Raw genomic sequence first — 14751 nt, 5'->3', positions numbered from 1 at the left:
CTCATCAATCAAAGAAACACATACAAGGTTTGTCTACAAGTGGGTGAAAAGTATTTGTAGTTTGAGGGAGGAGCTGTTGCAAAACTCTTAACTTTGAAACAAGTCAGTTGGCAGGCAAGTTAACAAATGACAAACATGGTGCCCAGAGAAGGAAATCCACACTATAAAGTCCTCGACTACACTGCTGGCCACCGTAAATGCAACACCAAGAAAGACAAGAGGTAGCACAACAAAATTTATTTTGTAGATAACATGTTGACCAAGTATCAAATGATTACGTTTACAGACGTCTGTGACATGTGGTTCCTGCCAGAATCAGTAGCCAGAGTAGCCGCCATTGTTGGAGATCACCGCTGCCACACGTCTCGGCATTGAGTCAAAGAGACGTTGGATGTGTTCCTGGGGTACAGCAGCCCAAGCAGCTTCCACACGTTGCCAAAGATCATCTGGTGTGGCAGCTGGGGATATAATCTGGGTCACTCGAGCAACCATGGACCACATGTTTTCTATCGGCGAAAGATCCGGAGAGCGAGCCGGCCAGGGAAGCACTTCAATCTGGTTATTCACGAAGAACATTTGGATAATGCGTGCCACGTGTGGTCGCGCATTATCCTGTTAAAATATGGCTGTGGCCGAGCCCTGAAGGTAAGGAAGGACAACTGGCTCCAGCACCTCGGATATGGAGCGCCGGCTATTTAAAGTACCGGCAATGCGTACTAGAGGCGTGCGAGAGTAATATCCAATACCGCCCCATACCATAATACCCGGTGCAAGACCAGTGTGGCGGTGCATAATGCAGCTGTCCAGCATCCTCTCTCCACGGTGTCTCCACACTCGAATCCGACCATCTTGGTGCTGCAGACAGAAGCGTGCCTCGTCAGTAAAGACAACGTCATTCCATTCTGCCGTCCACATCCGTCTGTCATCACACCATTGGCGACGGAGACGTCTGTGGTTCTGCGTCAATGGTAGACGAAGCAATGGACGACTTGCGGACAGACCACTCTGCTGTAAACGGCGTCGAATGGTACGCGCAGACACTGGATGATGCGTTACAGACGCAATGTGCTGTGCTATGGTTCGGGATGTCACTGAGCGATCCGTCACTGCCATGCGCACAATTTGCCTATCAGCACGTGCAGTGGTGCACCGAGGTGAATGCGATCGACCACGTCGGTCCGTCGTACCCTCCTGCATCCAACGGTCACATATCCGCATTACAGTTGTTTGGTTTCGTCCAACACGACTAGCGATTTCTCTGTATGACAATCCACAATCTCGGTAAGCCACTATCCTTCCTCTGTCGAACTCGGATACTTGATCAAACGATGTTCGCTGTTGTCTACGAGGCATAACTGATCGTCTTGTGAAACAACCACAAGGTAAACACACGTGCCGAACGTACACTCGTCGAAATCGCCAAGCATTAAATGGCGCTATGAGGTGGCGCCACAGGCGCACGTGATGTGCGTCTGCGCTGAAATTCTAATCAGATGTATATCTCATCGCTGCAAACCCATGGTGTAAATTTCACTTGATTCGGATGCTTCCTTCAGGGTGTTGCATTTACGGTGACCAGCAGTGTACTACATCAAAATTCTGAAATCTTATCAGCATCATAATTTCTGTCTCAAATCAACTCAAGTTTTACTGTAAATGGTTCATGTAAGACTGACCAAACATACTTACCAAATGTGAAAAAGATACTGTACAAGATGGCAAGCTTCAAGTTCACTGTAGGTCTTCAATAACACTTCTTCAAATCTAAGAGGAAAGACTCAAATGTTAATTTATTCTTACTTTGCACCATGCAGTAATCAATTTATACAACACATATGACATATGATATTGCTGCAAATATTTTTAGATTTTGTCCCCAAAAATGATGTGACAAAAATCACATAATTTCCTGCTTACAGCAATCAAACACAGTTTATTGCATTCTTTTCAATTTTTATATATTGGTATATATCAGAACATCACAAATGGGAAAAACTTCCTGCAGAATGACACACACACACACACACACACACACACACAGAGAGAGAGAGAGAGAGAGAGAGAGAGAGAGAGAGACTACAAGAAACACCACTCCACTGTCATTCTGTCTACAAGAATTGTGGGATTTTAATGGGATATTACAATGCCACAAGGGTAAGAGAAGAAATGGGCAGGTATTGGTATTGACCTTATTGAAAGAATGATCCCAGAAGTTGCATAAAGTAAGTTATGGAAACAAAAGGAAACCAAAACCAGGGTGACCATAAGGGGATTTAAATCTCATCCTTCTTGAATTTGACTGCACCATCTTGTGAAAGTTATCGTGCTCTATATATGTGGTTAATGGATTTTCAGATGATATCTGTATCACAAAAAGGGAGCATTTCAATGGGATGGAATGCTCTTCTGACAATGCCAGCTGCATTTCATTATTTGAAACTGTTTTATTATTCTACATGTGGATGTTAAAAATTATAATACGTAAAATTACCTTTTGACAATTCTTAACTTTAAAAAGAAAAGTTCCAGAACTAACTTCTCATCAGAGTTTTTAAAAGTCTGAGGTCTGATATTTAGTATAAAAATTCATTAGTGCAGCTATAACACTAACCTTGCTATTTCTCTGACCAATACAATAGCCTCCAGCTCATTAAGAACAGAAGGATCGCAATTATATGCTAGTGAGGCACCACTGTTTTTCTCAAGGTTCCAGAGCCGACAATGAGTATACTGCAGCCTTATACCAGTGTCACCTTCAACCTAAAACAAAATTCCATGACAGACAATAACTCAGTTGCAGCGACAATTAACACTGATTTCAACTTAATGAACTAATCAATGCAAAAGTTGATACTTCAGTAAGAAATATAAAACCAAAGATAATGTAATATGTACTGAATTAGAGATTATAGTGTGATTATTAGTGATTATATAATATCACTCCATTAATCTTAGTGTGTATTTCACATACATTCGTCTACAGCTTGCTAAACATTCACATACATTGGTGTGATAGTAATATAAAATACTTTCTTTGTAATCTTACATGTATTATGCATTGTTCTAACATTTAACACTTGTTAATGTACTCTGTAGTTAAAGTGACATTAGTTAGTTGTATAATAATCTCTCTCCCGTGCATCCTTTACTTTCTACCATGAAAACAACCACAAAATTTGAATTTCTTAACAAGTAAAAATAAATGATCTCCCAAAACTGATCTCTGGCTCCTCATATAACTGCTTGTTTTTAAAAAGTGGCATTAACAGGAATAACTTTGCTGAGAAGAATCAGAATAATGTTCTGCCTTACAAAAGCACATTAATTACCACTGGTTACATCATAGTTATCTGTGGGTATGAGAAAATGACATTATCTCTAAGAGAGAGCTCAGATGTGCAACCTGCTGGCAACTGTCACAAGCAATCCAACAACTTTCATGCATTAAAACAGTACATGGGAGAAAGAGTGTAGAAAGTGTTACCATTCTATCATCATAATGTATGATATACCTTTAATGTTTTTAATAGAGTATATTCTGCAGTGAGAGTGAAAAATGTTATTTATTATTAAATTTAACACCCACCCAAGAACATTCTGAAGGAATATTTAATATGACAGAAAGAAAGAGGAAATTCATTTCCCCTTACCTGCAAAGCTTTGTTCCAATTAAACTCATAATCTTTTAGCCTTCTCTGTTTCAAGTCATTGATGATTACTGCTGACATTCCTAGGACATCAGCTGTATCTTCTGCCATGTCTTGTCTGGTTGCTATATAGATATACATAAAAATGACAGTTTTAACGAGATACTTAGGCTGCCGAAACACCTTCAAGCTTTTTACTTAACAACCACCAGAATAGGTGCTCTAACATTACAGAAATTCAGAGCTGCAGATTTTGACAATAACATGTGACAAACTTCATTTGATAAAAATAACTCAGCTTTTTGGAAAAAAAAATGGAAAACACAGTTGTGAAAAAAAAGTGATAAGCTACAATATGAGAAGACCAATTAACTTAATACAAAACAACCGACAACTACGTAGAACACGTACAACAATGGCATCTCGCGGTCTGACCACCGAGGGTACCTGATGACGGCAAAGGCTGCATGCATTGCAAAACTTACTCTGTCACTCTTGGTGTGACCTATATTTTTTTTAAATTTCTGATCACAGGTGACACATTAACACATTACTGCAGCCAAAACCCAAATCAAAATTAGCAAATCATTGCAAATTTGTAGATTTGTTTGATGTACAAATGTCTAGTGCAAGTTCATTTATAACTTTTTTTTGGGTGCTACAGAAATATCAATTGTTAATTATCTCTCAAAATTCAGAACAAACAGAAAATGAATGTGCAAATTTCTTCTGGGCCACTTACACTAAAAACCATTAAAAATCGTGTGGATGTCACACAAAACCTTATAATGCAGCTGGCTCTTCTGGTATCATTGTCCAAAACAGAGGCAAGTGTCCACGCTCACCACAGTCTACCACATACAAGCTGGATGTACTCTTTCAAATAGACGTATAGTGGTATTCATATGCCACGAACATTACACTCCAATTGGTTCTCTCAGCAGAGTAAGAGTAGAGTACATGTTTCAAAAGGATAGTGTCCAATCAGAAGGCAATTAGAGAGCATTTGAACTGGAAAATTTAGAAATCCCACATGTCCATTTTGTGGAAAAATTGAGTTACCTATGATTTTGTACTTTAGACATGTAGGTCTATCATGATATAAACACCATATGTTCTGTCATTTTCTTTGTTGTTATGTAGCCATCATATCGCCTAACTGAAGAGAAACCCAACATGTACAAAAGTTGTAGGATTTCTCAAAATTTTAAGTTGTCAGCAGACTTGTCTCAGCAGCCAGAGATAGTGGTCATGTGTGTGTGAGCTGAGTTTGCATGAATGTGTGTGTCTATTTCAGAAGAAGGCCTTCTGGCTGAAAGCTTACATGTTTAATAGTCTTGTTGTTGTGCCTGTCTGCGACTCAACATCTCCACTATATGGTGAGCAGCAATCTATTCTTCTCATAGTATTGTCAAAAATCCATCACTGAATGATGACACTGAAAGGGCAGCAACAGCTGAGTTAATAGTGTACAAGTAAATAGGAAACTGAAACAGATTCCACCATTACAGACCTCTTGTTTGATTTTATGCAGAACCTGCAACTGCCTCAGATACCAATACAAGACATGTTTGACTTGCCTCAGCTTACAGAAAATGTCTTTCACGTGTGTGAATTATAAAGTGGAAGAGCCAGGCTTTATCTCTATCATGAAAGAATAGCACTGAAAAGGTCGATGAAGTTTGCCCGTATCTTTTTGATTACAGAAATGGAAATGTTGGACAACACATTAAACACCATTACTTGTTCTTTGCCTCGTTTGGAGGCCAAAATAAAAACCATGCAGTGATAGGATTTTGTTTAATGCTTGTGGCACAGGAAACATTTCTCTTCATTGTCCAATACTTTCTACCCATTACTTTTTTCAGCATGGTAAAAAGGAACATTAGGAAGGTGACTAGAAGATATTTGCCAAAAGAATATGCAGAACTAAGAGTCCAGCACAAAGTTGAATTTTGAATTGAAAATACCAAAAACAGAAGAGACATTAAATTTAAAGGAATGGTGGCCAAAGTTCTATCAAAAGAATGCTACTGCTGTTGAAACTCGAGAAAGGCCTACACAAAGAAATAACAAACAGCACTCTCACATAACAGAATTCATGCAGTTGTGATATTCACATGGAAGTCTTGGTGTTGTTAAAGTTAGACCATTCATTGATGGAGCAGAAAAGCACACATTCTAGCTGGCTGATCCTTCTGTAATTCCACTAAGCCCTGTAAGTCAGGCCTATCAAGATCATGTGTCTATAAATGAGAAGAAAGTGAACCTAAGGTGCTTTATACCATTTCTATCAAAAGAACAAACTGTCCAGAACTTCTACTCTCATATATAAAACTGGCCAACATGTGTCAAAGAATTGTCAATGTGTGGAGTATAATGCCAAAGGGAACAGAAAACAGGCATAATTTGTTTGATTTTTGTGCATACTAACAAGAAAGTATGAGTTGAGTAATTTTAACTCAACGTAAAGAAAATTTATCAAAATGGTCTACCGTGCATTGGCATCCTTTCCTCTAAACTCATTTTAATGAAAAATAGGAAAAATGGAGTTTCAGCATAATTTTAAGATCTAGAATGTTTTTGTATCTCCTGAAAAAGTTTTTTGACATCTGGGTTTTCTCAATATTCCCATTCATTTAGCCTTGCTTCAGTCATTGGCAGGAGCTCCCTTATTGCTAGGTTGGTTTCATTCATGGCTGCTTGTTATCCCTTCCCTCCAGCCCTTTATTTTCTCCCTGTTGCACAATTCTATGCCAGAAGAGCAACGACACTGTATGTATGGAAACTGCACAGTGGCAGTTGGAATACAACATGCAACCATGGCTGTTACTTATAACAGTTTGCTGTCCAGAATTCACTTATTCTCTAGCATACAACAGAACATCACCTCCTTTCCATGCCTCTGCAGCTAAGAGAGGGAGTTCTAAAGGATAAATGTTCATGTTAACCTTTTTGTTAGGTAGGCCTCGACATATGAGACTTAATGCATTTTTGATATTATCTACAAAGAACGTGGGTTTTGTAGATAGAACGAATTCCCCATATGTTCAGTTGCAAACCACGAACTGATGCGAGTAAGTTTTTGCAGTTCACTTAATTTTGTTTCCTCTTATGCTGTGAGCAGGGAGGGAAAGTTCTTAGGGTTGTAGCAATCTGCAATGAAGCGTTCAGGTCTGTCTGGATACACTGCCAGAGCCTCATGGCCGCATACCTCTCAGCATGTCTGGGGAGTTAGCAGCTTGTGCACTGATAGTGTGATCCCTGCATAGTCACGGGGCTATCACTGTGTGGGTACTTTATGCCTCCATAGGGACTGGTTGCTTCTATGACAAATTTTGAAATGGTGGAGGTCAAACCTGGATGTAGAGACCAAACACGTTTTATGTGAAATAACTCTCATAACATAAATAAAGTGAGAAAAGCCATAATCAATGTAATAGATTGTCAAAACAGAGTCTGTCCTACAGACCAAATATGAGAGATAGAGGTTACAGGGAATGCAAATTGTTGACTTCAGTTTATTAAGTAAATTTTAGGACATGCAGTTAACCTGCAAAGGAGATCGCATTCAAAATACTATGTCAGCCATTTTTGAGTACCGCTCAAGTGTTCGAGATCCCCACTAGATCATATTAAAGGAAGACATTGAAGCAGCTCAGAGGCAGGCTACTAGATTTGTTACTAGTGGGTTAGATAAACATGCGAGTATTACGGAGATGCTTCAAAAACTCAAATGGGAATCCCTGGAGGGACGACACCATTCTTTTCATGGAACACTATTAAGAAAATTTAAGACAACCAGCATCTGATGCTGACCACAGAATGATTCTACTGACACCTACATAGTTATGTATAAGGATAACATAAGAGAAATTAGGGCTCGCACAGAGGCATACAGACAGTTGTTTTTTCTCACTATTTACGTGTAGAAAAGGATAGTAAATGACTAATAGTGGCACAAGGTACCCTCCACCATGCACCATATGGCTGCTTGTAGAGTTCCATCCCCACCAACGCATTAACTCACAAAAGAGCTGCTAGTCCCCACCTCCTGGCAGGGTAATATACAAAGATATATATTTTTTCCTTTCAAACTATGACGATAAACATGTAAGCAGGGAATCACACAGCCCCAAGTTCTGATCATTTAGAAGAAGCATTAAATAACTGAATAAGCAAGTGGTACAGGTAAGTAGAATTAACGTTATAGAAATTAAAATCCACTTCAGTTATACATTAAGGAATAGGAGTAAGGGATTACACCTTATTGTAAGAATTTTAATCTATGAAATAAACAATTAAAAAGCTAAGAACACTAAGATAAGTAGCAATCTTTTTTCTTTAATTGATCAAAATTTTGAAACTTAAAAAATTAGAACTTATTCAGTGCAATGAAATAAAACTTACATACTAGCAGATTTATTTTGTTTATTCTTCATGATTAATTCTGCTTCATCCAGAACATCTTTTAAGAAGACAGTCTGTCCACGTCTGGTACTCATTCCATGGATTCTACCAAATTTTACGTGTTTGAGAGTATGTGCCCATGGCAGCCCAAGTTTCTTAAGTGTTGTGAACAAAGTTGAAAGATGATCACTTTGGCCATTCTCTACAACATATATCATCTCATCAAAGTTAAACCTCCTGTATCGTTCTATTGCTGCTGCGATGTCTCTGGTTAAATAAAGCATTGACCCATCACTTTTTACAATAGTAACTTTTCTTCCGTTTAAATCAATAACACATTTCCCATCTTCTTGTGTCTGCACAAACCCATTTTCTTCCATCATTTCCATTACCCAACCAATGTGCTTAGCTCTATACATTGACTCCCAGTGGAAATCGTCATATTTTATTCCCAATCTTCTGTACGTTTTTTCCAGCTCATTTACTGAATACTTGCGAAATAGTTGCCATTTTCCCAGTTCCTCAGAATCTGCATTTTCCATCTGTTCAAATATTTTTCGAGCCTGAACATGGATTTCTGGATTGTGTTCTGCCTCTTTATTTGCAGTCACATATGCCTCATACAGGGTACCAATTGGATTTTGTTTAACTACATCATCTGAATATTTTAGCATGTCCAGTCCAACTGCTAACAAGCCCATCTGAGTACCCCAGTCACCAAGGTAGTTCAGCTTCAGTACATCAAATGTTAGGTACTCATGTAATTTTGAAATAAAATTTCCTATTACTGTTGAACGCAAATGACCCACATGAAACGGCTTTGCAATGTTTGGGGAACTGAAATTAAAGAAAACTTTGTTAGACAGATAGTTGCAACTACTGAGTAACTAAAAACTACTCTCTGTAAATCATGTGTATAAATGAACAGCAATATACCAAAGGATTAACAGAATGCTGCTATTTTTCCCTTCTAAACATGAAACACCATTTTTCCATTCAACTAGTTATCACAAAAAAACAACAAGTACCAAGTTATTGCAAAATAAAACATTTCAGACCCAATTTTACAGAATCAAATGTGGTATATGACTGGTACCTATGACATTATTGCTACTACACACATAATTTAATACAGTACTTTTAATATAAATGAAGGCATCACACACAATTTTAAGGAGAGTACATTCATAATTCGAAAAAAGAAATTTGTTTTTATTAATACACCAAAAAGGGTTGTTTGCTATCCAGCCCATGTTCTCCTCTGTTCGCTTTAGTTGCTCATCTGGGTTTCTGATTCTTTGTTGTTGGTGTTTACACAACAGTATTGCCCTCTAGCTTTGTTGTGCACATTATGATACGATGATGCAACTGGAAAATTTATAATCAGGTCTTCAGACTCCATATACTTATTTGCTTTATCTACTGAAAAATGTAGCTGCAAAGGTAATGTCATAAGCAATTCCTGAAGTAACTGGTCTAGTGACAGTAATTGGTTGAGTAGATATTGTTATTTAAAAGGACAATAATCAAAGAGAAGAGCATAACCTACAAAAGCACATACATGTAGCTGCCTGATAACTTAATAGATGAGTCAGCAATTCAGTGACACACTAAAAGCTTCAGTTTATAAGGTTTGATTGAACTCCAGACAATATAAAATTTTTAGAAAAGTTTTACCACACTTGCCATGAGCTAAAGTAGAGGGCATGGAAGTCTGCCTCCACAAACTTTTACAAAATAAACTTCTTTAAAATATGGTGCACTGCTTGATGTGCTTCTACCAGGCAGTCAACACAGTGTTTATACACACATCACATTTCAGAATTTGCCTTTAAAATTACTGGACTTCTTAAATTATGATACTGACAACTCTATGGGGATTTGTTATGAAGACTGTTGGCTGTGCAATTGATCATGTTCTTTCAAACGAAACCTGAAATCTGTTGTGACATGATAAATGTGTATCAATATAGCTGTGACAGTTTCTTACAATTCATTATGTACTGGACTATTTTCTCTGCTAGATACTTGTGCTGAAGGACCTGAAGAAAATGAGAGGACTCAATGTGTTAAAAACTTATTCCTTTGGTCCCACCTCATCTGCTGTAGAGTATTCAGAATCACATACTACTCAGCATTATTCACTGTAAATTTATCTGGTAGACATATCCAAAAGACATGATCTGAGAAAATTGGTGACAGCCATGTTAGTTTCACTGAGTTGGTCCATCAGTTAATGTGGTAATGAAATGTGATAAATTTAAAAGGAAAGAATGAAAAATCACACTTTCAGTGCTTTTTCTCCTAAAATTTGTCAAATTCAAGACCCTATGAACCTCCTAAAACAAGCCATGATGGCGATTTACTGTAACCTTGGCATAAACCATTAGTATTCATCACACTTATTTGTTAAAGATTGATCTTTGCAAAAAGCACATATGGTCTTGTTTCTCCAGGCAATTACTGAAAAGAAGTTCCATGGGTAAGTGAGCAATTATATGATATGCTGATACTGGAGTAAGAATACATTCTGTATGCTTGCTGCATCATGAGGAGCTGCCAGATGATGTGAACTGGTGGCTCACCAACCTCTGCACAGATGCTGAGAATGAGACATTGCTGCACCACGCGGTCTGAGGCGTCTTGTCACGGTACACACGGCTCCCCCCATCGGACGTTCGAGTCCTCCCTTGGTCATGGGTGTGTGTGCTGTACTTACACACACACACACACACACACACACACACACAAATATTTTCTTTTTCCATCAAAAACTTAAAACCAGTTATTATTTCCCCATATTTCCCCATTTCTCTTGCTTCCTGTCATCTGTAGCCAATTTGTGTACTCCTATAGGTACTGAAAATGTATCCACACTTAAAACACTACCTTGAGGGCCACTATTCTCTTGTGTAAAATGATCAGATATGACAATATCTACATTATTACTTGGTAATTCACAATTAAGTATCTGCCAGATGGTTCATCGAATCACATTCGAGTTATTTCTCTACCATTTCACTATCAAACATTGCACGGGAAAAAACGAACAATTAAATCTTTCCATGTAAGATCTGATCTCTCTGATTTCATTACGATGATCATTTCTTCCGGCACAGGTGGGTGTTTAGAAAATATTTTTGCATTTGGAAGTTGCCACTTCAGATTACATGAAAAGATCTCACTGCAATGAAATACACCTTCGTTTTAATGATTGCTATCTCATCTTGCATATCATGTCTGTGACGCTACCTCGCAAATTTTGTAATAATGCAAAACAAGCTGCCCTTGTTTGAACTTTCTCAATGTCCTTTGTCAACCCTATCTGATTCAGATCACACACCAGACAGCAATACTCCAGAAGAGGACAGAAGTGTAGTGTAGGAAGTCACTTTAGTATAACTGTTACATTTTCTAAGTGTTCTGCCAATAAATCACAGTTTTTGGTTCGCTCACTACACAACATTATCTATGTGAGTGTTCCAATTTAAATTACTCCCAATTGTAATCCGTAATATTTAGTTGAATTCACTGTATATTTTGTGAGATTTATTGTGTAACCGAAATTTAGTGGATTCCTTTGGAACACAAGTGGATGATTCCATACTTTTAAATATTTAGAGTCAACTGCCACTTTTTGCACCTTACAGATATCTTGTCTAAATCATTTTGCAATTGGTTTTGATGGATGGATGGATGGATGCATGGATATGGTGTTATGGGCGCCCAACAGTGTAGTCTTTAGCACCCGAACGGAAACAACAACGGATGAGTGTCACTAAAATGCAGCAAGTGCAAAAATAGGACTAAAATTAAAGGTGACAGTCTACATAGGCAGTGTGCATGTCAACAGTAGCAAAGTGGAAAGCAGCACATAAAGAGAATGAAGGGGAAGGGGTTAAAATGAAATACATAGCACATGTTTGGAACTGGCCTATTACAAGAATAAAAAGGAGTGATCAGCCACTCGGCAACACACTAAAAATTCCAACCTAAAATTTTAGGCTGAAGCCCAGAAACATTACAGTACCTTAAAACTTTCTTGACACTCGCCTCGTCATCGGCTAAAATCGAGGGCAGATCCCCACTAATATTAACTTCCGCCCTGACAGAACGATATAAATCACACTCAACTAAAATGTGGCGTTCAGTGATTCGTACGCCACAGGCATCACACAGCGGGAGTTCCTCTCGCCGTAGTAAGAAGTTATGCGTAAGAGGACAGTGCCCTACGCGAAGACGTGTAAGGGTCACTTCGTCACGCCTAGGTGACCGGCAGGAGGAACACCACGTCTGGATGGTGGGTTTCACCAACCGCAGCTTATTTTCCCTCACCGCCAACCATTCCTCCTCCCACAATTGCAGATACTTCCGCCGCAGCACAGAAACGACCTTGTTCATTTCCCCGTATGCCCACATGCCCTGGCACCCAGCAAAAGGACACTTGCTTGCCCTGTCGTTGGAGGATGTACAGTTGGTCGTAAATCAGCTGTTCCAACTTCTCCGCTGGGTACAGGTTCTTCAGTGACTGTAATGCGCTCAGTGAGTCAGAGCAAATTAGGAAGTGTTTGCCCTGAGTACACCGTATCTGCTCCAATGCCTTCAGGATCGCGTGAAGTTCTGCGGAAAAAACAGTGTATTCCCGGGGAAGGTGAATCCTGATGACACGTTCAGGGAACACTACTGAGCAGCCAAGAAAATCCCCCTGTTGGGATCCATCAGTGTAGACTACTGTAAAATCATGATGCCTATCTAAAATGTTAAAAAACAAAGCTTTGAAAGTAAAATTTGATGTACTGTCTTTCTTAAAATTTGCCAAATCTAAAATCAGTCTGGGGCTCTGGAGGAGCCAAGGTGGATATCTGCTCCAACCTCAACGTGAAACATTAAAACCGGCCACACCCATCTCTAAAATGCAATCCTTTGCACGAATCCCATAGGGCCTTGTTGCTCATTGCCGATTGCGAAAAAGCCTTTCCAGTAGAGGCCGAGCAACAGTGTGGTATGCAGGTGTGTATGGTGTGGATAATGTTTGATAGGCCTGGCGCACCATTAGTAGACGCCGCCGGAGGTGAAGTGGCGGTTCACCTGCCTCTGCACAGAGGCTCGGTATGAGGCTCATTCTGAATGCCCCAGTGACCAACCAAATCCCCCTCATGCTGCACCACATCCAACAGCTTCAAATAAGTGGGTCTTGCAGACCCATACACCGTGCATCCATAATCAAGCCGGGACCGCACGAAGGCTCTGTAAAACCGGAGCAGACAAGCCCTGTCTGCTCCCCGTGTGTGGTGACTAAGACATTTTAAAATAGACAGCGCCTTAAGAGACCATTTTTTCAGTTCCTTAATGTGTGGCAGCCACGTAAGCTTAGAATCAAAAGTGAAGCCCAGAAACTTCACCGTGTCTTTAAAATTCAGAACGGTGTCCCTCATCCTCAACTCAGGTAAGTCAAAAATGGAACGAGAATGGTTAAAAAGAACACACACCGACTTATCAGTTGAAAACTTAAAACCATTCTGCTGTGCCCATTAATCCAAACGTCGCACAGAGTGAGTTGCAACTGACGAGTCGTCGTTGCAAGGCTTGAAGAAGAGCAAAATACAGAGAAATCGTCCACAAACAAGGAACACTGTACAGGACTTTTCACAACAGACGTAATACTATTAATAGCAATAGCAAAGACTGTCACACTTAAAACACTACCTTGAGGGACACCGTTCTCTTGTTCAAAGCGACTAGACAGTACGTCTCTGACTCGGTACCGAAAATAACGTGGCGACAGGAAGGACCGAATAAAATTGGGAAGACATCCACGAAAAACCCATTCGTGGAGCTGCCTGATGATAAGATGCCTCCAAGTAGTGTCGTATGCCTTTTCAATGTCAAAAAATATTCCCAAGAGGTGATGCTGGCACAGGAAAGCCTGTTGTATAGCCGCCTCCAGGAGGGCCAGGTTATCAACGGTTGAGCGATACCTCCTGAACCCACACTGAAAGCGACTAAAAGGAGTTGTCTGGATTCTAACATCCAGATAAGGCGGCGGTTGACCATCCGCTCCAAGGTCTTTCCCACGCAGCTAGTGAGGGCAATACTACGATAACTACCCGGGCATGTGCGGTCTTTTCCAGGTTTTAAAAGAGGAATTAAAACTGCTTCACGCCACGAGTCGGGGAAGTGACCGGACATCCAAACAAGATTAAAAAGTCGGAGGAGGATTTCTTTATTTCTCCCTGTGAGGTGCCGCAGCATGCTATAGTGGATTCTATCCTGACCAGGGGATGTATCACGAACCCCACACAATGCAGAATCCAGTTCCCACATGTAAAATGGGCAGTTGTACTCTTCTGTATTGAGTGAGCGGAAGTCAAAACTGCTCCTCTCAGCAGCCACTCTGTGGGGCTGGAAAGCTGGATTCTGACTGGCGGTTGCAGTAATAGCTGCAAAATGAGCCGCCATAGACTGGGCAATATCTTTTGGGGTCGTTTGGAGAGTACCATTCCACATTATAGCAGCCATAGGGCACCTCCCACCTCTCCCAGAAATCCTCCTGATGGTCTCCCATACAATGGAACTTCATGTAGAACGATTAATTGTGTTCAGGAACTGCTGCCACGACCTCTTCTTGCTCTCTCGTATAATCCGACGACACTTTGCCCTCGCCACCCGAAAGGCTGCAAGGTTCTCTACAGTT

The 14751-nt window shown here is 39.9% G+C and overlaps 1 protein-coding gene across 2 annotated transcripts in view; it reads right to left on the bottom strand.

The window, feature by feature from the left end:
• Nucleotides 1–14751, bottom strand: part of LOC126249438 (probable arginine--tRNA ligase, mitochondrial) — a 69363-nt gene that overhangs the window by 16187 nt on the left and 38425 nt on the right. For both annotated transcript variants that reach the window (XM_049951090.1, XM_049951091.1), the window contains exons 3-6: nt 8062–8894; nt 3651–3772; nt 2612–2760; nt 1690–1764 (exon numbers count right to left, since the gene is read on the bottom strand). In XM_049951090.1, the coding sequence (XP_049807047.1) occupies nt 1690–1764; nt 2612–2760; nt 3651–3772; nt 8062–8894 (1179 nt within the window). The remainder of the gene's footprint in view (nt 1–1689; nt 1765–2611; nt 2761–3650; nt 3773–8061; nt 8895–14751) is intronic.

Source organism: Schistocerca nitens, chromosome 3 (assembly GCF_023898315.1).
Source record: "Schistocerca nitens isolate TAMUIC-IGC-003100 chromosome 3, iqSchNite1.1, whole genome shotgun sequence".
Lineage (NCBI taxonomy): Eukaryota > Metazoa > Arthropoda > Insecta > Orthoptera > Acrididae > Schistocerca > Schistocerca nitens.
Note: the sequence above shows the minus strand (reverse complement) of the source record. Positions and strands in the feature narration are given on the sequence as shown.